Source organism: Microcaecilia unicolor, unplaced genomic scaffold, assembly GCF_901765095.1.
Source record: "Microcaecilia unicolor unplaced genomic scaffold, aMicUni1.1, whole genome shotgun sequence".
NCBI classification, from domain to species: Eukaryota; Metazoa; Chordata; class Amphibia; order Gymnophiona; family Siphonopidae; genus Microcaecilia; species Microcaecilia unicolor.
Window position 1 is genome coordinate 248,971 of NW_021963021.1, and position 23,102 is coordinate 272,072.

Genomic DNA, 23,102 nt, shown 5'->3' on the forward strand with positions numbered 1-23,102 from the left:
ATCTGGAACGCTCTAAAGGCTTTCAGAGATTGGCTGTCCAATCAAATTATCCAAATTCAGACAGACAGCCAGGTTGCCATGTACTATGTCAGCAAGCAGGGGGATCTCGCCCCCTGTGTTGGGAAGCCGTCCAGATGTGGCTTTGGGCCCGCCGTCATGGCATGTTTCTCCAGGCCACATATCTGGCAGGCGTAAACAACAGTCTGGCCGACAGGTTGAGCAGGATAATGCAACTTCACGAGTGATCTCTCAACAGGACAGTTGTCCTCAAGATCTTCCAAGTGTGGGGCACCCCCTCGGTGGATCTCTTTGCCACTCAGATCAATCACAAGGTCCCTCAGTTCTGTTCCAGACTTCAGGCCCACGACAGGCTAGCCTCAGATGCCTTTCTCCTACATTGGGGGTCAGGCCTTCTGTATGCGTATCCTCCCATACCTCTAGTAGGGAAGACTTTGCTGAAACTCAGGCAAGACTGCGGAACCATGATTCTGATTGCTCCCTTCTGGCCGCGTCAGATTTGGTTCCCTCTTCTTCTAGAGTTATCCTCCGAAGAACTATGGAGATTGGAGTGTTTTCCAACCCTCATCACTCAGAACGAGTGGGCACTTCTGCATCCCAACCTCCAGTCTCTGGCTGTCACGGCCTGGATATTGAGAGCGTAGATTTCGCCTCATTGGGTATTTCTGAGTGTGTCTCCGGAGTCTTGCTTCCAGGAAAGATTCCACAAAGAGGTGTTACTCTTTCAAATGGAGGAGGTTTGCTGTCTGGTGTGACAGCAAGGCCCTAGATCCTCGCTCTTGTCCTACACAGACCCTGCTTGAATACCTTCTACACTTGTCAGAGTCTGGTCTTAAGACCAACTCCGTAAGAGTTCATCTTAGTGCTATTAGTGTTTTTCATTATCGTGTGGAGGGTAAGCCTATCTCTGGACAGCCTTTAGTTGTTCGATTTATGAGAGGTTTGCTTTTCTCAAAGCCCCCTGTCAAACCTCCTACAGTGTCATGGGATCTCAACGTCGTTCTCACCCAGCTGATGAAACCTCCTTTTGAGCCACTGAATTCCTGCCATCTGAAGTACTTGACCTGGAAGGTCATTTTCTTGGTGGCTGTTACTTCAGCTTGTAGAGTCAGTGAGGTTCAAGCCTTGGTAGCCCATGCTCCTTATACTAAATTTCATCATAGTACTACTACTACTACTACTACTTAACATTTCTAGAGCGCTACTAGGGTTACGCAGCGCTGTACAAATTAACAAGGAAGGACGGTCCCTGCTCAAAAGAGCTTACAATCTAAAGGACGAAATGTCAAGTTGGGGCAGTCTAGATTTCCTGAGTAGAGGTGTAGTGATTAGGTGCTGAAGGCGACATTGAAGAGGTGGATTTTGAGCAATGATTTGAAGATGGGCAGGGAGGGGGCCTGGCGTATGGGCTCAGGGAGTTTGTTCCACGCATGGGGTGAGGCGAGGCAGAAAGAGCGGAGCCTGGAGTTGGCGGTGGTGGAGAAGGGTACTGAAAGGAGGGATTTGTCTTGAGAGCGGAGGTTACGGGTAGGAACGTAAGGGGAGATGAGGGTTGAGAGGTAAGGAGGGGATGCAGATCGAGTGTATTTGTAGGTTAGTAGCAGAAGCTTGGACTGTATGCGGTACCTGATTGGAAACCAGTGAAGTGACTTGAGGAGAGGGGTGATATGAGTATATCGGTCCAGGCGGAAGATAAGACGTGCAGCAGAGTTCTGAACGGACTGAAGGGGGGGATAGATGGCTAAGTGGGAGACCAGTGAGGAGTAGGTTGCAGTAGTCAAGGTGAGAGGTAATGAGAGAGTGGATGAGAGTTTGGGTGGTGTGCTCAGAGAGGAAAGGGCGAATTTTGCTAATGTTATAGAGGAAGAAGCGACAGGTCTTGGCTATCTGCTGGATATGCGCAGAGAAGGAGAGGGAGGAGTCGAAGATGACACCGAGGTTGCGGGCAGATGAGACGGGGACGATGAGGGTGTTATCAACTGAGATAGAGAGTGGAGGGAGAGGAGAAGTGGGTTTGGGTGGGAAGACAAGAAGTTCGGTCTTGGCCATGTTCAGTTTCAGGTGGCGGTTGGACATCCAGGCAGCAATGTCGGATAAGCAGGCCGATACTTTGGCCTGGGTTTCCGCAGTGATGTCTGGTGTGGAGAGATAAAGCATACAGATGATGTGTCGTCAGCATACAGATGATAGTGGAAGCCATGAGATGAGATCAGGGAGCCCAGGGAAGAGGTGTAGATTGAAAAAAGAAGGGGTCCAAGGACAGATCCCTGAGGGACTCCAACAGAGAGCGGGATAGGGGTGGAGGACGAACCATGAGAGTGAACTCTGAAGGTGCAATGGGAGAGATAAGAGGAGAACCAGGAGAGGATGGAGCCCTGGAACCCAAAAGAGGACAGTGTGTCGAGAAGTAGGTTGTGATTCACAGTGTCAAAAGCGGCGGATAGGTCGAGGAGGATGAGGACGGAGTAATGACCATGCTATAGCAGAGTAGTCCTCCGCACTCACCCTAAGTTCTTGCCAAAGGTGGTGTCTGAGTTCCATCTGAACCAGTCAATTGTCTTGCCAACATTCTTTCCCCATCCTCATACCCGCCCTGTTAAACGTCAGTTGCATACATTGGACTGCAAGAGAGCATTGCCCTTCTATGTGGAGCGGACAAGCCCCTTCAGACAGTCCGCCCAAATGTTTGTTTCTTTCGACCCCAACAAAAGGGGAGTGGCTGTCGGGAAACGCACCATTTCCAGTTGGCTAGCAGATTGCATTTCCTTCACTTATGCCCAAGCTGGGCTAACTCTTGAGGGTCATGTCACGGCTCATAGTGTTAGAGCCATGACAGCGTCAGTGGCCCACTTGAAGTCAGCCACTATCGAAGAGATTTGTAAGGCTGCGACGTGGTCATCAGTCCACACATTCACATCTCATTACTGCCTTCAGCAGGATAGCCGACGCGACAGTCGGTTTGGGCAGTCGGTGCTGCAGAATCTGTTTGGGCTTTAGAATCCAACTCCACCCCCCTAGGCCCATTTTTATTCTGTTCCAGGCTGCACTCTCAGATGTTTCTTCGTAGGTCAATCTTTTTTATGTCCTCGCCGTTGCGAGGCCCTATTGACCTTGTTTGTTGTTTTGAGTAAGCCTGGGGGCTAGGGATACCCACATATGAGAACAAGCAGCCTGCTTGTCCTCGGAGAAAGCGAAGTTACTTACCTTTAGCAGGTATTCTCCGAGGACAGCAGGCTGATTGTTCTCACCAACCCGCCCGCTTCCCCTTTGGAGTTGTTTGTTTCTTTGGTTTGCTTCATAAGTTGACTGAAGCGGGACTCTCGTGCGACGGGCAGGAAGATGGCTGCACATGCACGGTGCGCGCACCCGCACGCTCGAAGGCTTTATCAACTTTTGTTGCTAGGAAGATTTTCCGGACCTGGGGCTGCCGTGGACGTCACCCACATGTGAGAACAATCAGCCTGCTGTCCTCGGAGAATATCTGCTACAGGTAAGTAACTTCGCTTTTCTGCACAGTTTATAGAATATGCCGAGTGTCCATTTATGCAGGGCAGTTATGCCAAATAAAACTTGGTATAAATCCTGATGCCTAAATTAGGAGCGAACTGGGTGTATTTATTTATTAGGATTTATTTACCGCCTTTTTGAAGGAATTCACTATAACACACATAGATTTTAGAAATGCCCATGGCCATGCCCCCTTTTCAACTATGCAACTTAGAATTTACGTGCATCACGTTATAGAATGCACTTAGTTCTGCATGTAAATTGTAATTAATGGAAATTAGTGTCAATTGCTTAACTGGTAATTATCAGCGCTGATTGGCTTGTTAACTAATTAAGTTGTGTGCGCAAATACAAAATATGACTGCTTTTGTGTGCACAACTTAAGTCGTGCTATATAGAATCTGAGGGATAATTTACAAAAAAATCAATTTATGATGATGTAGTACAGTAATGTAAGAACTGTTTTCTCTTTTTATCAACACAATACAGAACTCCACTGCACTATGCTGCTGCCAATTGTAATTATCAGTGCCTATTTGCCCTTGTGGGATCTGGGGCTAGTGTAAATGACCTTGATGAGAGAGGCTGCTCCCCTATGCATTATGCAGCTGCATCAGACACTGATGGCAAGTACGTCCAATGTATTCTCCAATTTGATATTTAAATTCATGTATTTTTTGTCTTTAATTCTGCAGATTAGTTTAACTGGGTGTACTATTTTATTTTATGTTCTTCTATTGAGATTATCTCACAGAAAAATGCAACATAAGATAGTTATTTCACCAGTGCAATGATACATGAAGATCAGAACTCTGGCAAGCTAAAGACTGAGTTCTTGATATGCAGGTTTTCCAATTGCAATTCTCCAGGTATCTGTCAAGTATTGGTACTATAATATTTTTGTCAGCATCTTCTCGTAGAAGACATTATTTTAAAAAATCAGACCTTTTGTTGACTATCAGAACTTTTTTTAGGAGATAGTTGCCAGTGCTGAGTAACTGGTACCTTTTCCATTTCCTGCTAAAATTGACCCTTGGTCCCAACTATAGAATCATAGTAAATGATGGCAGATAAAGACTATCCAGTCTGCCCATCCTTACCAACTACTTGGCTCTGCAATCCCTTCCTCTCTTTCAGAGATTCTCTGTGCTTCTCCCATGCTTTCTTGAATTAAAAACGATTCTCTCCTCCACCTCCACTGGGAAGTTGTTAAATGCATCCACCATGCTTTCCATAAAGAAATATTCCTTTAGATCACTCCCAAGTCTGTGCGCATTACTATCAATTCTTGTTCCAGATCTTCTTTTCAATCAGAAGAGGTCTACCGCCTCTGCATTTATACCATAGAGGTATTTAAATGTCTCATACCTCCCCTCTCCCACCTTTCTTCCAAAGTATACATATTGAAATTTTTGTCTGTCCCTCGATGCTTTATCACAAATATCACTGACCATTTTAGTAGCCACCTTCCAGACCAGCTCTATCCTGTTAATATCATTTTGAAGATATGGTCTCCAGAATTGTACAAAATACTCCAAATAAGGTTTTACCAGTGATTTATACAGAGGTACTCCTTTTTCCTGCTTGGCCATTTCTGTCCCTGTGCTAGTTTGCAGACAAATATTATTACTACTATTTATTTCTGTAGTGCTACTAGATGTATGCAGCACTACACACAGAGAGAATATCAGCTCAACAGAGCTCAAATCTATTCAAGCTAGACTAAAAAGAGATTAAGGGGGTTTCATTCATTTATTATGGGAATGATTAAAACATTGGTATTAAACAGGCAAATACGGGGTTAAGATTTAAAAGCAACCTCAAAAGGTGGGCTTTTAGCCTGGATTTCTGTTTCAGGCATATGACTCAGCAAGGTGGAGAAAACAGAGTCTAGAATTGGTAGTGGAGGAGAAGGCACAAAGAAGAGCAACTTACCTCTTAAGCGGCATTCCCAAGGAGGGGTGTAAGCAGAGACAAGAGAGGGAAGATACTGAGGACCTGCAGAATGAAATTACTTGGAAGTCAGCAAGAGAAATGTATTTCTTTGGTTTTTCTTTTTTTGAATCGATTTTTATTCCAACACCTCAACTACTGTGTGTAATTCTGGTCACCACATCTCAAAAAAAAATATAGTGGAATTAGAAAAGGTACAGAGAAGGGTGATGAAAATGTCTCGCACTCTCATGTCCAGTATCGTAGGTCCACTAGATAGCTGCCAAGTGGGAGCAATCTCACATTTAGCTGCTGCCATTCACATTTGTTTAAATCTCACTTGCCATTTGGATCCCCTCTTTTTACTCAGTCCCAACAAACATACTTTTGGGTCAAGAGAAGTTAGTTCTTAGACTTCGTTCCATTAGTTTAGTTACATCAGCCCAGTAAGCCTGCACTTTCCCTAAGTCCACCGACTATGATAATATGACCCTTGCTCTTGTAAACACCTCCAAAAAATATCAGTAGCACTAGTTGGAAACATAGCTTTCAGTTTGACTGTTGTGTAATACTAATGAGTGACAATTTTTTATTCATTTTCCTTAATAAATAAATAGAGGCTTTTTTTGACTTCATGAAATACTGTCTTCCATATCTCCTTCCCATAAATTTATATTTCTTAAATTCTTTCTCACTAAGATATTATTAGTTAATTGAAATAGGACCTTTTAGTTTCCCCTGAGCCACCCACAAGTTCTCAAGATGCTCCCTCTCCTCCAGGTCATCCCTCAACCAACCCTGAGAACTCATAAAACATTTGACTTGCAAATAAGGAAAGAGATCCGTAGTAGTAAAATTATGGGTGTTCTTAAATTCTTCAAAAGTAAATATTTCCCCCACATCCAGCAATTGCCCAAAATGAATCAACCCTTTCCCTTCCCACCCAGCCCAAAAAGTGGGTTCATATCTAATAGGAGCTAAGAGGGCACTGGAGACCTCTTCTCAAACCTAGTTCTAACTTCTCCACAAATCTCTAACAAATGTTTCATAAAAGGATTGAAAACTCGATGCAAATACTACATTGAGAGACTAGAAATCCACAGTAGATGTCTCAATGAGAATAACAAAAAGTCACCTTGCTCCAGCATCACTCCTGCTATATCTGGATTAATTTCACAATCCAGTAGCTGCCATAATTGGGCTGCCCAATAATATAACACATCGGGACCAGCCCTACCCCCAAATTCCACACACTGCTACAACAGTTGGAGATTTTCCACCCCACATGAAAGTATTACTGTCTCATTGGAGATTAAGAGGGGCATAATGGAACGCGAACGCCCATGTGTAAAAACGTCCATCTCCGGAGACTGCTCCGCGAAGAGGCGGAGCCAACTGTAAAATCGAAACGAGATGGCCGTCCATCTTTGGTTTGGATTATACGGTTCGGCCCGCTGAAATCCTATTATTTGTGTCGACTCTAGAGATAGACGACACAAATGGTGAGATCGCTGGACCTAGAGATGGCCGTCCGCGGTTTTCAGCAATAATCGAAACCGCTGCCGGCCATCTCAAAAACGGACCTAATCCAAGCCATTTGGTCGTGGGAGGGGCCAGCATTCGTAGTGCACTGGTCCCCCTGAGATGCCTCTATGCCAGCCTCAAATATCATACCTAGCTCCATGACAGCAGTATGCAGGTCCCTGGAGCAATTTTAGTTTAGTTGGTGCTGCGCGGGACCCATGCAGAGAGCAAAAATCGGAAGAAAAAAAAAACATGCAAGTGCAGTCAGGGACGTCCAAAAAACAAAACATGCAAATGCAGTCAGAGACGTCCAAATTAAAACAATAGTAATAGGGGGATTCGAACCAGCCACCTTCTGATTACAAGACTTGTGCTCTAACCACTACACCACTTATTCAGTTGCTTAGATGTTCCTTCCCTTTCCATTAAGTCCCTCAAAGTTTCTGTCAGCCAATCACAGCTCATTTACCTGACATTGGTGTCAGCTAAACGAGCTGTGATTGGCTGACAGAAACTTGGAGGGACTTAATGGAAAGGGAAGGAGGTCTAAACAGCTGAATAAGTGGTGTAGTGGTTAAAGCACAAGTCTTGTAATCAGAAGGTGGCTGCTTTGAATCCCCCTATTACTATTGTTTTAATTTGGACGTCCCTGACTGCACTTGCATGTTTTTTTTTTTCTTCTGATTTTTGCTCTCTGCATGGGTCCCGCGCAGCACCAACTAAACTAAAATTGCTCGGGGGGACCTGCATACTGCTGTCATGGAGCTAGGTATGGTATTTGAGGCTGGAAAAAATATTTAAACAGTTTGTTTTTTAGGGTGGGAGGGGGTTAGTGACCACTGGGGGAGACAGGGGAGATCATCCCCGATTCCCTCCGGTGGTCATCTGGTCAGTTTGGGCACTTTTTGGAAGCTTGGTCGTGAAAAAAACAGGACCAACTTTGTGTGGACTAAATGCTCGTCGGGGGCTTCTTTCCATTATCAAGCGCAGAGGTCCATCTGTTAACCACGCCCCGGAACGCCCCTGTCCCGCCTTCGCAACCGTTCGGCCACGCCCCCGAGAATTTCGCCCGTCCCCGTGACGGAAAGCAGTTGGGGCCGTCCAAATTCAGCTTTCGATTATACCTGTTTTTGAGACGGACGTCCATCTCCCGATTTGTGTCGGAAGATGGGCGTCCGTCTCTTTCGAAAATAAGCTGGTAAGTAATCCCCACTTTGGTATCTCCAGGGGTAAAGTTTGAAATAAAAAAAACAGAAACCTGGGGAGAGCATTCATTTTGATATCTTCAATGCACTCCCACCATGAAAACCAGTCACTTTTCACTTAGCTAAATCCATTCATATTGGAAAATCTTAAAATACTTATGGGAATACAGTTGCTTTAATTGGTAATCTGCACTCTAAAATATCGAATACCCATAGTTGCCTACAACATTGTTGCAGCAGTGTCTGTTCATCCTGGGCAGTAGTAACACCCATTAATTCAGTTTTGTCAAGATTGACTTTAAACTCAGCTACAAGGCCAAACTCCTAGAACTCTTGCAATATTATTGGAGAGTCAGTCTAGGGTTCTCAACATACAATAAGATGTCATCAGTGAAAAGCACTATTTTATGATGCTGATACACCAGACTGAATCCCTTAATATCAACAAGAGAAATTTGAACTGCATGCAGAAATGGATAGGGAGCCAGTGAAGTGAATTGAGAAGAAAGGTTATGAGAGTGTAATGACATTATGGTTATTAAAAAAAATTTAAAAATGGAAAAGTGTTTAAATTTGAAGGTGGCATTTTGCTACAAACCTGTAGTGTTTCACTACAGAATGATTTTAAGGAAAGCTTTCCTGTCACAATTTGGAGGAATTCTAGTATATTCCTATTTTGAGATAGCTAATATTTAATCACCTTTGCTAAGGGATGATCTATGATGGAATGCAAAATAGTTGTAAATCAAGTAGGATTATTTCTACTACTACTACTACTACTACTACTAATCATTTCTGTAGCACTACTACATGTACGCAGTGCTGTACACATTATATGCATGTAATTTGTCCCTAGAGGGTTCACAATCTAAGTTGGGTTTTTTGGGGGTTTTTTTTTACCTGGAGCAATGGAGGGTTAAGTGACTTGCCCAGGTCACAAGGAGCTGCAGTGGGAATTGAACCCAGATCGTCAGAATCAAAGCCTGCTGCACTAACCATTAGGCTAGTCCTCCTCATGATTTCCTCCTCCATTCTACGTTTAGTCAATTCTGACTTTGCTTCTGTAACTTTACTATTTCTGATGAGATGGTCAACAAATCTCATCCCAAAATGTTTTTTTCTAGTTTTCCAGCAGGCAGCAGCACTTTTCAGACCCCCTCAGTCTTCAGTTATCCACGGAGCCTAACAAATATGTTTCAGGTCACGTCCACCTCATCAAGCCTTTTTCCAGTGATTTTTGTTTGTTTTGCTTTTTTCACTGTGTGAGTCCTGTCGCTGTTGTGCAGTCTTCCACCCCCCCCCCCCCCCCCATCCCCATTAAGTCCCTGGGTAGGTTTTACCAGCATCTTACAAGGTTGTTTGTTTGTTTTTTTTAATTCTTTTTAAATCGTTAGCCCAGTGTAGTCCTTTTTTTAGGCATTGGGCTTCCATCTGGTGAATTTAATTTTATTGCAGCTATTTCTCCAGATGACATGTCTAAGAAGAATACCAGCAGCTTCAAGAAGTGCACCTGGTGCATCAGGACCATATCCATAATAGATACTCACAATTGGTGCCTGCAGTGACTGGGAACCCAAATATGACCTCTTTCATTGTATGCTATATTCCTAGATCTCAAAAAGAGGATTCATGGTAGGGAAATACAGAAGGAAAAGCTTTTCAGCGCTGATAAGACTGGTCCATCGACAACAGCATTGGCCTCAGTGGGTTCTGGAGCTGCATAGGACACAGGGGATGTATCAACATTGAGAATGTGTCTATCATCTTCTACATTGATCCTGATGGCCTTCTATCAGTGCTCAGTCATCTTCTAATTCCTGCCTGACAAAGATGAAGGATGCATTCTCATCTTCATTGATGCCAGTCCAGTGGAGTTTAGGTTGTCTCAACATCATCCCTCTTTAGAGCACAACACTGAGAGCATTGAGGCACCAAGAGGTTTATGACATGAGGACCACTTTTCCTTTGTGGCATCGGAGAGGATATGACAGTCTGCAAAGACCCAAGACACTGGTTGTAATATATCCCAAGTAACTCAGGAGGATGTGGGTACCCCTAATGTGACACCCCCACCTCTGTTGAGGCCAAAGAGTAGCTCATGCAGAAGTTTGAAGTGAATATGGGACACTCCTTTGTGCAAAACCAAGGCATCGAAGTGGCTTGAAAGTCAATTTTATCCACCCTAGTGTTTGTTTCTAGTGCATCGGGGAGGAAGCGTTCCCAGACATTGGGAATCCTTAGTTTCTCAGCACTCCCTGTCAAGGCTTGGCATTGGTGTCAGTAGTTTGAGACGGGTAGAAACCAAAATATCTGTGGAGTATCTTAGTGATTCTGACCCTGGATATTTTTGGGATTCTGAGGAAGAGCTAGAAGTCTTCTCAGAGGAGAGGTTACTGGGCTTTTCTTCAGATCCCTCCCCACCTCACAAGAGATGTAAATCTCCAACAAAGGAAACTTGTTAATTGGTTTCATGAGGGAGATGGCTCGTGACATTTCATTTAAGTTAGAGACAGAGGAGGGACCCAGGGATAACATCCAATTCCTCGACCTATCAAAGGAGGCTGTGACAGTGCCTGTTCACAGAATCCTGAAGGAAGTTCAGATGAGAATGTAGGTTCCCCCTTTTCTGTCTCTACAAGAAGGTTGACTCTATAGAGTCTAAAAAGCTCCAAAATTGAAGAAGCAACAGTTTCCTCACCATTCTATATTGGTCAAATCCATTCTCATAAGAGCCAAGAATTCCAAGATCACTCATCGGTGCCCCCTGGGAGAGATGCTAGGACATTGGAATTATTTGGGATGAAATTTTTTCAGAGTGCTATGTTCAGGTCTCGCATACCATTCCACCAGCTCTTTATGGGCATGCACTTATGCAACATAATGTGCAGTATAGTGAAGTTTGCTGACACTCTCCCTAGGAAGAAGACCAAAAACCTCCACAGGCTAGTAGCCAAAGGGAAGGAGTTTGAAAATTGCATAGTTTAAGAACATAAGCATTGCAAAATTGGAATAGACCAAAGGTCCATCAAGCCCAGTATCCTGTTTCCAACAGTGGCCAATCCAGGTCACAAGTACCTGGCAAGATCCCAAATGAGTAAAACAGACTTTTTGCTGCTTATCCTACAAATATGCAGTGGATATTCCCAAGTCCATCTTAATAATGGCTTATGGATTTTTCTTTTAGGAAATTATCCAAATCTGTTTTAAACTCTGCTAAGCTGGTTGGAGTTCAAGATGGCTGCCGAATAAGACGGACGCGTTTTTTGCCTCTCTCTTACCTTAATAATATTGTGGATATGCCGAAAAGGAGGGGACGTGCTGCGGCGACTGCCTCCCAGCAGCCGAGGAATTTACCCTCTACAAGCTCGATTGAGCCATTTTTACAGAGAGCTGCAGGCATGGTTTCGACGTCGACGGGCGGCCCGCTCGCTCACACACTAGCTGGAGAAAGTGGAGTGAACGCAGGGCTGGAAGTTTCGCTGAGCCCGGACGGTAGAGACCCGCCTCCTCAACCAATTGGTAGCAGTTCTCCGATGAGCGCATACCCGACCGCGAAGACCGGAGAGTCAGGTAGCGGAGGGCAACGGGAGGCTTTACTATCCTCGACGGAAGGTTTGGGAAGTATATTAACTCCCACCTTAACTGCTCCCTTAGAGAGAAGACCTGCTGAGGAGACGGTAGGAACAAATGGGAATGTAAGCCTGATACACATTGCAACAGAAGAGATTTTTCCTTTTAAAAAACCAACTGAAGTAACTTTAGATAATCTTTGGCATCTAATTGTTGAATTAGGTAGGGCATTATGCCCTCAGACAAAAAAAATGTCAGAAGAAATTGCCTTAATGGATGGGAAATTGAAGGAAGTAGAAACTAAAATTAACTCTGTGGCTTCACAAACTGAAAATCTTGAAAAAGAAATCCAACAGATACAAACTGTACAAACAACAACTGTTAAAGACTTGGTAAACCTAAGGAGAAAATCGGAGTTTCTTGAAAATACTCTTAAAAATAATAATTTACGTTTTATAAATTTTCCTTTACAGCCTCTGGTTTCTCCGCGGGAAATGCTCAGAAATTATTTTAAAGAAGTCCTTGAAATTGGTGAAGATCAATTCCCTCCTATCTCCCAGGTTTTTTACATCCCGGGTAAAAAAGAAGAACTTTCAAACACTCAGGCAATAGATGTCTCTGCATTATTAGAAAGTTCAGATAGTGAAAAATTTACTGCTTCAACTTTACTTGCCACGGTTGCGTTGACCTCAGACAAGTCATGGATATTAAAGAAATTTTTCCTAAAGAAAGAGAAAACTTTTAGAGGATTACAAACTCGAATATTTCCTGACTTGTCGAGGGACACGCAGAAGCGTAGGCAAAAGTTCCTGCAGTTAAAACAGGAGACGCTCCAATTAGGAGCAACGTTTTATTTAAAATATCCATGTAAATGTTTGGTTAACTATCAGAATGTTAAATATGTGTATTTTGACCCTTCCCAATTAAGTTCCTTTTTAACATCTAAGAGAACTCTATAAGTGAATATATACCTAGCCTGTAACGCTGAATTCTTGTTTTTGATTATAATTATTTGAAATGTTTAATTTCTTTTCCTTATATCTCCAGTTATTCTCTTGAACTCCCCTTTTGTGGACTTTAAAGCATCTAAAAAGGAGATGTTCTTCTTTGTTCTATTTGGAAGAAAATTTTTCTTGTAAATTAGTATTCTTTAGCTGCTTTTTTCTGTCAAGTAAATTTACTTGTGATTTATTGAAATAATAATAAATAAAATAAAAAAAAAAAAAAAAAAAACTCTGCTAAGCTAACTGCTTTTACCACATTCTCTGGCAATGGATTCTACAGTTTAATTACAGGTTGTGATATTTTCTCAGATTTGTTTTAAATTTACAATTTAGTAGCTTTATTGCATGCCCCCTATCCTTGTATTTTTGCAAAGCGTAAACAAGCAATTCACATCTATCCGTTCCACTCTACTTAGTATTTTATAGACCTCTATCATATCTCCCCTTAGCTGTCTCTGAAGAGTCCTAGCCTCATAGGGAAGTTGTACTATCCCATTTATCATTTTTGTTGCTCTTCTCTGTACCTTTTCTAATTCCACTATATCTTTTATGAGATGCGGTGACCAGAATTGCACAAAATATTTGAGGTGCGGTCGAGGCAGATATTTTCAGTTTTACTTTTCATTCCTTTCCTAATAACTCCTAACATTCTGGTCGCCGCATCTCAAGAAAGATATAATGGAATTGGAAAAGGTGCAGCGAAGGGCGACTAAAATGATAGCGGGGATGGGACGACTTCCCTATGAAGAAAGACTAAGGAGGCTAGGGCTTTTCAGCTTGGAGAAGAGACGGCTGAGGGGAGACATGTTAGAGGTATATAAAATAATGAGTGGAGTAGAACAGGTAGATGTGAAGCATCTGTTCACGCTTTCCAAAAATACTAGGACTAGGGGACATGTGATTAAACTACAGTTTAGTAAATTTAAAACAAATCGGAGAAAATCTTTCTTCACCCAACGCGTAATTAAACTCTGGAATTCGTTGCCGGAGAACGTGGTGAAGGCGGTTAGCTTGGCAGAGTTTAAAAGGGGGTTAGACGCTTTCCTAAAGGACAAGTCCATAAACCGCTACTAAATGGACTTGGGAAAAATCCACAATTACGGGAATAACATGTATAGAATGTTTGTACGTTTGGGAAGCTTGCCAGGTGCCCTTGGCCTGGATTGGCTGCTGTCGTGGACAGGATGCTGGGCTCGATGGACCCTTGGTCTTTTCCCAGTGTGGCATTACTTATGTACTTATTTGCTTTCTTAGCCGCCACTGCACAGTGAGCAGAGGGTTTCAACGTATCATCAACAATGACACCTAGGTTTTTTTCCTGGGCAGTGACCCCTAGTGTGGAACCTTGCATCATATAGATATAGTTGTGGTTCCTCTTTTGCACTTGCTCAAATTAACTGTCATCTGCCATTTGGATGCCCATTCTCCCAGTCTTGTAAGGTCCTCTTGCAATTTGTTACAATCCTCTTGTGATTTAACAACTTCGAATAACTTTGTAGCATTGGGAAATGTAATTACCTTACTAGTTATTCCCATCTCTAGATCATTTATAAATATGTTAAAAAGCAGTCCCAGCACAGACCCCTGAGGAACTCCACTCTCTACCCTTCTCCATTGAGAATACTGACCATTTAATCCTACTCTGTTTTCTATTGAGAATACTGACCATTTAATCCTACTCTGTTTTCTATCGTTGAACCAATTCTTAATCCTCAGTAGAACACTTCCTCCTACTCCATGACTTTCTGATTTCCTCAGGAGTCATTCATGAGGTACTTTGTGAAATGTCTTTTGAAAATCCAGATACGCAATATCGACTGGCTCATATCACATGTTTATTCACCCCTTCAAAGAAATGTATTAGGTTGGTGAGGCAAGATTCCTTTTACTAAATTCATGTTGACTTTGAGGCATATTTTCAAAGCACTTTGGGAGGCTAAGTTCCATAGGTTTCTATGGAACTTTGGGAGGCTAAGTGCTTTGAAAATGAGCTTGTTTGTCTCATTAATCCATGCCTGTGTATATGCTCAGTAGTTTTGTTCTTTATAATAGTCTCTACCATTTTGCCTGGCACCAATGTCGGGCTCACGGGTCTATAATTTCCCAGATCACCCCAGAACCATTTTTTAAAAAAATTAGCATTACACATTACTTAACAATAGCTCTTCAAGTTCATTTTTCAATTTTATCAGTATTCTGGGATGTATACCATCAGACCCAGGTGATTTGCTACTTTTTAATTTATCAAATTGCCCAATTGCGTCTACAGGTTTACAGAGATTTGTTTCCGTTTCTCTGACTCATCAGCATTTGCTACCATTTCTGGTACCATTTCTGGCATCTTCCTCCGTGAAGACCGAAGCAAAAATCCATTTAGTCTATGGCATTGTCTTCCCCGAGTACTCCCTTTACCCCTCAGTCATCTAGCAGTCCAACCAATTCTTTTACCAGCTTCTTCCTTCTAGTATACCTAAAAAAGTGTTTATTATGCGTGTTTGTTTTGCCTCCAACGCAATCTTCTTTTCAAAATCTCTCTTTGCCTTTATTAGCGCTGTGCTTTTGATGTGCCATTCTTTATGCTGTTTTCTGTTATCTTCAGTTTGATCCTTCTTCTATTTTCTGAAGGTTGTTCTTTTAGCTCTAATAGCTTCCTTCACCTTGCTTTTTAACCATACTGGCTGCTGTTTGGCTTTCCTTCCACCTTTTATAATACTTGGAATGTATCTAGTCTGGGCTTCCAGATATTTTTGAATAACATTCTTATCTGATGTAAGTTTTTGACCTTTGCAGCTTCTGTAAGTTGTTGTTTTGTTTTGTTTTTTGAAATTTATAATTTTTATTGATAAATCTGGCCATCCTTCAACAGTACAAAAGATCACTCTCCAATCATTAAACCTAATAACAGTCACTAACACTGAACAAACTACATTAAGTTGTTGTTTTGTTTACTGTTCTCCTCATTTTATCATAGTCTCCTTTTTGAAAGTTAAGTGCTCATGTATTGGATTTCCTGTGTGTATTTGCTCCAGATATTTTATCAAATCTGATTGTTATTATCACTGTTATCAAATGGAGCCAGCAACATTGCCTCCTATACCAGATCAAGTGCACCACTAAGGACTAGGTCTAGAATTGTTCTCCTTGTTGGTTCCCGAACCAGCTGCTGTATAAAGCAGTCCTTCATTTCAGGCAGGACCTTTTGTATGATCTATGATATTTTTGATATCATAAGAAGAGCTTCTGCCATGAGTATTGGTGCCCACAGACTTGCCTGGCTGAGGGCCACTGGCTTGAAATGTGATGTGCGCGACAAGTTTGCCGGCATTCCATGCTCTGGAGAGAATTTCTTTGACGATAAGATCCAGGAGGCTGCTATACTCATCGAGCAGCGTAATGATGCCCTTCAACCCCTCTCTAGGCCCTTTTCCAACCCTATATAATGATAGAGGAGCAGTCTATCATCTATTTTATTATATCACTACTGCACACAGGTTTTACAAGCCAGTGTCTCATATGGCCATGTTTCGTCCTAGGATGGGCTGCATCAGGGGCATAAAGACTATTCGATGAGTAAATACACATAGAAATTATGTTAATACAATCAAAAACATATCTGAATAAAATTATAAAAATATCTAAATAAAATCTAAACAAATTGTTCATAAATGTCTAATTAAAACCATTATATAACTTAAATAAAATTATAATTACAAGTGACATAAATTAGAAAGTGTTGAACATTTATTGAAAAGATATATAAAAATTAGTAAGAAGGCGAATGAGAGATTAAAAACATACTGAAATGGTTTATATGATCTGGTATCACCAATTTGACAGCAAACTAGGGAATAATTTATAAAACCATTAATCATAATATACATTTAGGTGGAAATTCAATAAATGGCACCCAAAGTTAGGTGCCAGGATGATCCGTGCTAAGCTAGTATTCTGTAAAAGGGCGTTCTGCATGCAACGACCTGTACAGAGTACTAACATGGTGCACATTTCACACCTAAGTTTGAGTGTGAGCATTTACGTTTGCCTAAAGCTGTTGTAAATGCTGGTGCCCAACTGAAGTCAGTTATAGTTTAGAGTTGTTGTTTTTAAACTTGATATAACGCTAGGCACACACATTCAGGTATTCTTTAACATCACACCTAATTTGTGAGAATGCCACTGACTCATATCTCTCCCATGGCCACACCCTCTTTGAATTGCATGCCATGAAATTTAGACACACGTGTAATAGAATATAACATAGAGCAGATTTGCGCGTAAACAGTGGTGTGTTGGAGCCAGCTTGCACCGGCTCGCAAGAGCCGGTTGTTAAATTTTCTTCCGGCTTGCGAGCCGGTAGTTGAAAATAGCGAGCTGGCTCTGGCTCTCCTCCCTCCCTCCTCCCTCCCTCCGTATCCGCCTCACTGACCGCTTGTTCTTTGAATTCTTCGGGGCAGGCAGTCTTGTCTGCCCGCTTCCAGCGCTGACTGTCCCCCGCTGCCGGTTCGCGCTTTAAAAATAGCCACCGAGACTTCCAGAGGTGGCCTCGTGAGACTTCTGCTGAAGTCTCAGCGGCCATTTTGAAGCGTGAATCGGCAGCGGGGGACAGTCAGCGCTGGAAGCAGGCAGGCAAGACTGCCTGCCCCGAAGAATTCAAAGAACAAGTGGTCTGTGAGGGACCGGATCGGGAGGGAGGGAGGGAGGAGAATTCGCCAAACAACTCGGGAGGGGGTGGCAGGGGGGAAAAGGGAGTCGCTGCTGGGCATGGGTGGATGGAGGGGGTCACTGGGTATGGGTGCATGCAGGGGAAAGGAGGGTCACTGCTGGACATGGGTGCATGCAGGGCAGGGGAGAGGAGTGTCACTGCTGGACATGGGTGGATGGAGGACAGGGGAAAGGAGGGTCACTGCTGGACATGGGTGCATGTAGGGCAGGGGAGAGGAGGGTCACTGCTGGACATGGGTGGATGGAGCCTGGAGGACAGGGGAAAGGAGGGTCACTGCTGGACATGGGTGCATGCAGGGCAGGGGAGAGGAGGGTCACTACTGGACATGGGTGGATGGAGGACAGGGGAAAGGGGGGTCACTGCTGGACATGGGTGCATGTAGGGCAGGGGAGAGGAGGGTCACTGCTGGACATGGGTGCATGCAGAGGAGGGGAGAGAGAAGAAATGCTGGACATGGATGGAGGGGAGAGAAGAGTGAGGAAGAAGATGAGATGAGGGAAAAGGAAGAGAGGAGAAAAACTGCACATGGATGAAGAAAATAGGCAGAAGCTGAGGACCAGAAATGAAGAAGAAAGGAGGAAAGGAAAGAAATAAATGGAAAGGAAGCCCTGGAAATGGAGTTAAGAGGACAGATAGCAGCAGAATCGGATACTGGGCCAGCATGATCAGAAAAACAGTCACCAGACAACAAAGGTAGAAAAAAAATCATTTTATTTTCATTATAGTGTTTGGAATATATTCACTTTGAGAATCAGGTGCTCAACATTAAAAGTTTATATTTATTTATGGCATTTTATCACACATTAAACATGAATTCGATTGGAACCTGGGATCATTTAATTTTTTTTCCTGGAGGAATACATTGCCACACCCCCCCCCCCAGGCTCTCTCCCCGGCCATAGCCAGCTCTGCAATTTGGGGGGGGGGGGGCGCAGAGGGGGACCGGGGAGAGAGCCTGTTGTTAAACATTTACCAGCACACCACTGCGCGTAAATCCTAATAACAGTGTAACACCACCTGTACATACCCCATTATTATGTGGGTCTGGATTATGTGCAATGCCAGTATGCCTCCTGATGATGCCAAGTTTGTACACAGTACAGTACAGAGGCATCATCAACCCCCTTCTCTGGCCCCAGGTCTGGCACTCCTACCTTAAATTCTTTCTTTGCCCAGGTCTTCGACAGCATTTCACACAGGCCACCTACCCAAACTTGGAGTTGCTCTCTGCTGTGCCCCACCCTTGCGGAAGCAAGAAGTTAGGTCAGAAGGGGGCACTACACAGCAGAGAGCAGTTCCGACTTTTAGGGTACGGTAGGTTTTCTCTGTTCCTGGAGGGCTCACCATACAATATGAAGGGGTTTAGATGGGATTTGTATCTGGGTCCCTTTATGTGAAGTCTACCGCACTGACCACTAGGTTGCCTCTCTGCACAGCTGAGATGTCTGTGTGGCCAGTTCACTAGGAATGCTGCCAGACAGAACTCCCTACGTTTTTCCCTGGGATTATTTTTCTAAAAATGTTACTTACAGATGGATGTGTTGAGCATGAAAACATCTAGCTCACAATCATAATCAAACAAGAAATTTAGATGTTTTTCTGATTCAGTTATGGCTGTGAGCTAGATGTTTTCTTGAGACGTTTTTGGCAAAACGTCTCAATTTGGACTTAGACTTCATATCAAAAATGCCCCTCTAGGCATTTCAAACACCGGGAAACATTATGGGGCTAAGAAGAAGGCTGGTCATCACTATAAATCAATGATTCAGGTATAGATATTTAAAATTAAATCAGTAACATTAAAATTAGTATATATTCCTCCTCTTATAATAGAATTTGTTTGGGCAATCTTTATAAAACTATACAAGAACAAATTAAAAGCTATCCTAAGCAAAAATATAAGGTCACATATAATCTTCCTAGATGAAATATAGATTTGTAATAATTATTATACAAAAGGACCAGTCTTCATAGAAATATGTCAGCAAATCAAAGCTAAGTTGATCAATTACAAAAAAAGACAAGAAACAAAAATCACATACTATCAGGCAGGTAAGGGTTGGCATAGCAGATTGTGAAGGAAGTGATATAATCTTCCAATAAAATGGAAGAATCAACCTTTCAGGCAACCAATAAAACTATATTCTAGAAAACTGGAGACTTGTGCATCTGTAGAACAGTGACTGTTTGCACACATTCCTCTATTGTACAACAACTCAAACTATCAGGCTATGTAAAGTGAGGAATATAGCCTGCTGGTGAAACAGTGGTATACCACAGGCTGGAGGCACTGTGAAACCAAGTCTGCTGGTGTAGGCATACCGTTTAGTTAGCTGTTGCATCTGCCCCAAGCAACCAACTGGCATCACTGAACAATACAGTAGACCAGGGCAGTAGTGGAATAAACTGCTAGAAGAGACAGCAGTCAGAGAAAACCACTTCACGCGAGCAATACAAATGGTTGAAACCCATCTCTGTATCACCTCTAGTTCAGTGTACATGAGGCTTGTTTTTATTGACGCTACCCACTATGTCCCAGGACTTTAAACATTGTTCCTAAGCCACTAGTCTCCTGTGCACGATAGGAACTAGCCTAGAATGTTTTTAGTTTTGCTGGTGCTGAACATGCTTTTACACGGTCTGGATTGCAAAAGAACCATAGCTTTATCTCTACAGAGGACTAAAGTCCTTAAAAAGTCCTCCCAGACCTTTTCTTTTGTTCCCAGTAAATCTGATATTGCCATTGGTACGTATATATTGTTTTATTAGATAGATTATATCTTTTTTGTTTATCCCCAGGTGGGCTCAACTCTGGAAGGGCATATCAAAGCTCATAATAATAGAGCCATGACATTCTCATAACCCACCTGATGCCATCTTCACTGAATAGTTCAGCAAGACTGCAACATGGATTTGTGTTCACACATGCACATCCCATTATTGTTTAGATGGGAGACTTTCCCCGCATCATTAGATTTGGTTACTCTGTCCTGTAGAATCTTATGCAGTTTAGTATCCACCTTCATCCTCCCAGGGCTCATGTTTTAAAAATGTATAGGGTCCTTCATTTAAAAAAAATGTCATAAAAATGGCCTGCTGCCATCAAAATCATATTGATTTTACCCATTGGCATTGTGGGGTCCTTTTACTAAGGTGTGCTGAAAAATGGCCTGCGCTGAGTGTAGATACTTGTATTGGATGCGCGCATGTCCAATTTTCAGCGCACCTGCAAAAAAAGGCCTTTGGGCAGGGGGGGCCAGACATGGACGTGCTGCAAAATAAAAATTGGCGTGCATCCGTTTTGGGCCTGAGATCTTACCACCATCTATTCACTAAGCGGTAAGGTCTCATGCGTTAACAGGGCAGTAATTATCAGTGATTGTACACGATGATTACTGCCCGGTTAGCACCACATTCAGAAAATTGTCCGGCGCGCATACTGGACATGCGTAAAAAAATGAAATTACCACCTAGGCCAAGCAGTAGCTGGATGGTAGTTCCGAATTGGCACATGTAGGTGCCTATGCGGCTTAGTAAAAGGTCTCCTGAGTTCTTTCCATTTTCTGTAACTAGGGATCACATTTGCAGACTACTATCCTGTTTGTCCTCAGAAAATGGTACATTGTTTACCTGTCAAACAGTGGGATAACAGCCCTCACAAATTCCCCTAGATGTTGGCTTTGCCTAGTATTAGCTTTATATTGAACTGAGGTGGCTCCACAAAACCACACTGATTTTGAGGTTTTTGTATGTGCTTAATAGAGCCTTCTGGAATCCCTTGTTTATACTAATTCTGCTCACTTGTATAGCTTCTAGCTTGATATCCCGCCTATTAGAGACTGTCCAGGCGGCTTACAATGTAATAAGTAAATAGACTGGTAAGGGCTGGTATCCTACTGTCCTTGGAGAATGCCTGCTACAGGTAAGTGGTTCTACCTTTTCTACCAGGAATTTTATGGCATTACTATTTATGTTCCCTTTATTCTGCTAAGTGTGTTAGTTCAATTCAACTGCCTGTAGTACTTAATTTAAATTTCTTTTAAACTTCAGAGTGGGAGGGAAGTAAGGAAGGAAGGAAGATTTTAGGTGACATTGTTTGCATTTGAATTTTGTTGAAAGTTATGTTCTGTAATTCTTACACTAATTCAAAACCTAATAAAAATGACATTTTGATAAACTTCATGTAGGTGCTTGGAATACTTACTAAGAAATGATGCAAATCCTGGGATCCGAGACAAACAAGGTTACAATGCAGTTCATTATTCTGCTGCTTATGGCCACCGCCTTTGTCTTGAATTGGTAAGAATTTTCTGGCAGCTAAGATATGATTCTGTTTTAGTTCATATTTTGTGATATAAAATCATTGAGCCTAGAAATGGTAAGCTCCAGCCTTAGTGACATCATCATACTGTGCTAAACCTCTGTTTCAGATGCCACTCTTGCCTGTTCTGCAGTGATTTGCTGGGCTATCAATTCTGTACTTGAAATGCACAGAGCACTTTAATCACTGGTACTTTTGCAGTTTACCTGAGACTAGTCATTAAGCCTAGGGGATAAACTTCACCAAGGTGAAATCATCAAACCATACCAAACATCTGTTTCAGATGCCATTCTTACACACCTCACTGAAAGGGGAGGGGGAGGTGCATCCTTTAGTTTAACTTATTACTAGTAGAAGCAAAGATGCTTAGGTTAGTGCAGCGGACTTTGATCCTGAGGAACTGGGTTCGATTCCCACTGCGGCTCCTTGTGACTGTGGGCAAATCACTTAACCCTCTATTGCCCCAGGTACAAAATAAGTACCTGTATATACGTAAACCGCTTTGAATGTAGTTGCAAAATACCACAGAAAGGTGGTGTATCAAGTCCCATTTCCCCTTATTTTACTGGATCTGCTGGCAGGCTACACAAGTGGCCTAGGAGTCTGACAGTGGCCACTGTTAAAGAGCTATTTAAATTATTGTAGAGCTGTGCGATTAAACATGGAAAGGGTGTGGTGCCGTGTATAAACTTAGTGGCAGGTTTGGTTTGCTTCTTTGCCTTAGAGGATGAGGAAAATGACAACCTGTCCTGGATAATGAGTGATCTTATAATCAGTTACACCATGGATTCAAATAACTTGCTGATTGGATGGGTCACTAGTCTTTTATGTCATCATGTATTATGGAATACTGTTTTTATTTTTTTCTCAGACTGTTGATTTTTAGAAAATGATTGGAAATCTTTGTTTTGCAACTCTCTATTGCTACTTAGCATTATGAGGCCAATTTTCAAACTGCTTGTCTATGAATGCTTTTTTACTTATAGTCTTTGTACAAGTCTTCCAGTTTTCAAAGTGAATGTGTGTGTATACTTTTCACTTGGAAAATTTGCCAAAGGGAAAAGTATTCACAAAGGCTTGCAACTGCTTTGTCTATGGTACTTTTTTTAAACTAAAATAAGGCATATAGTTATGATGAATATCCAAAACTGTGGCTTTCTCCTCAGTATCACTCCTCTTTAAAGCAGGTTAGGAACTATGTTCATACTTTTACCTAGAAGTATAGTGAGAAATTTGCAGGTAGCCAATTTGCATGGCCAATTTTTTTTAAGACTGAAATTACTCAGATTGCCATCTAC

The 23,102-nt window shown here is 42.4% G+C and overlaps 1 protein-coding gene across 1 annotated transcript in view; it reads left to right on the top strand.

The window, feature by feature from the left end:
• The window catches only part of LOC115458763 (serine/threonine-protein phosphatase 6 regulatory ankyrin repeat subunit A), a gene marked incomplete at its 3' end in the record, with an annotated part of 235,790 nt that overhangs the window by 137,280 nt on the left and 75,408 nt on the right, over positions 1 to 23,102 (top strand). The window contains 2 exon segments of the mRNA XM_030188574.1: positions 4,015 to 4,155; positions 21,671 to 21,782. Coding sequence (XP_030044434.1) covers positions 4,015 to 4,155; positions 21,671 to 21,782 — 253 coding nt within the window.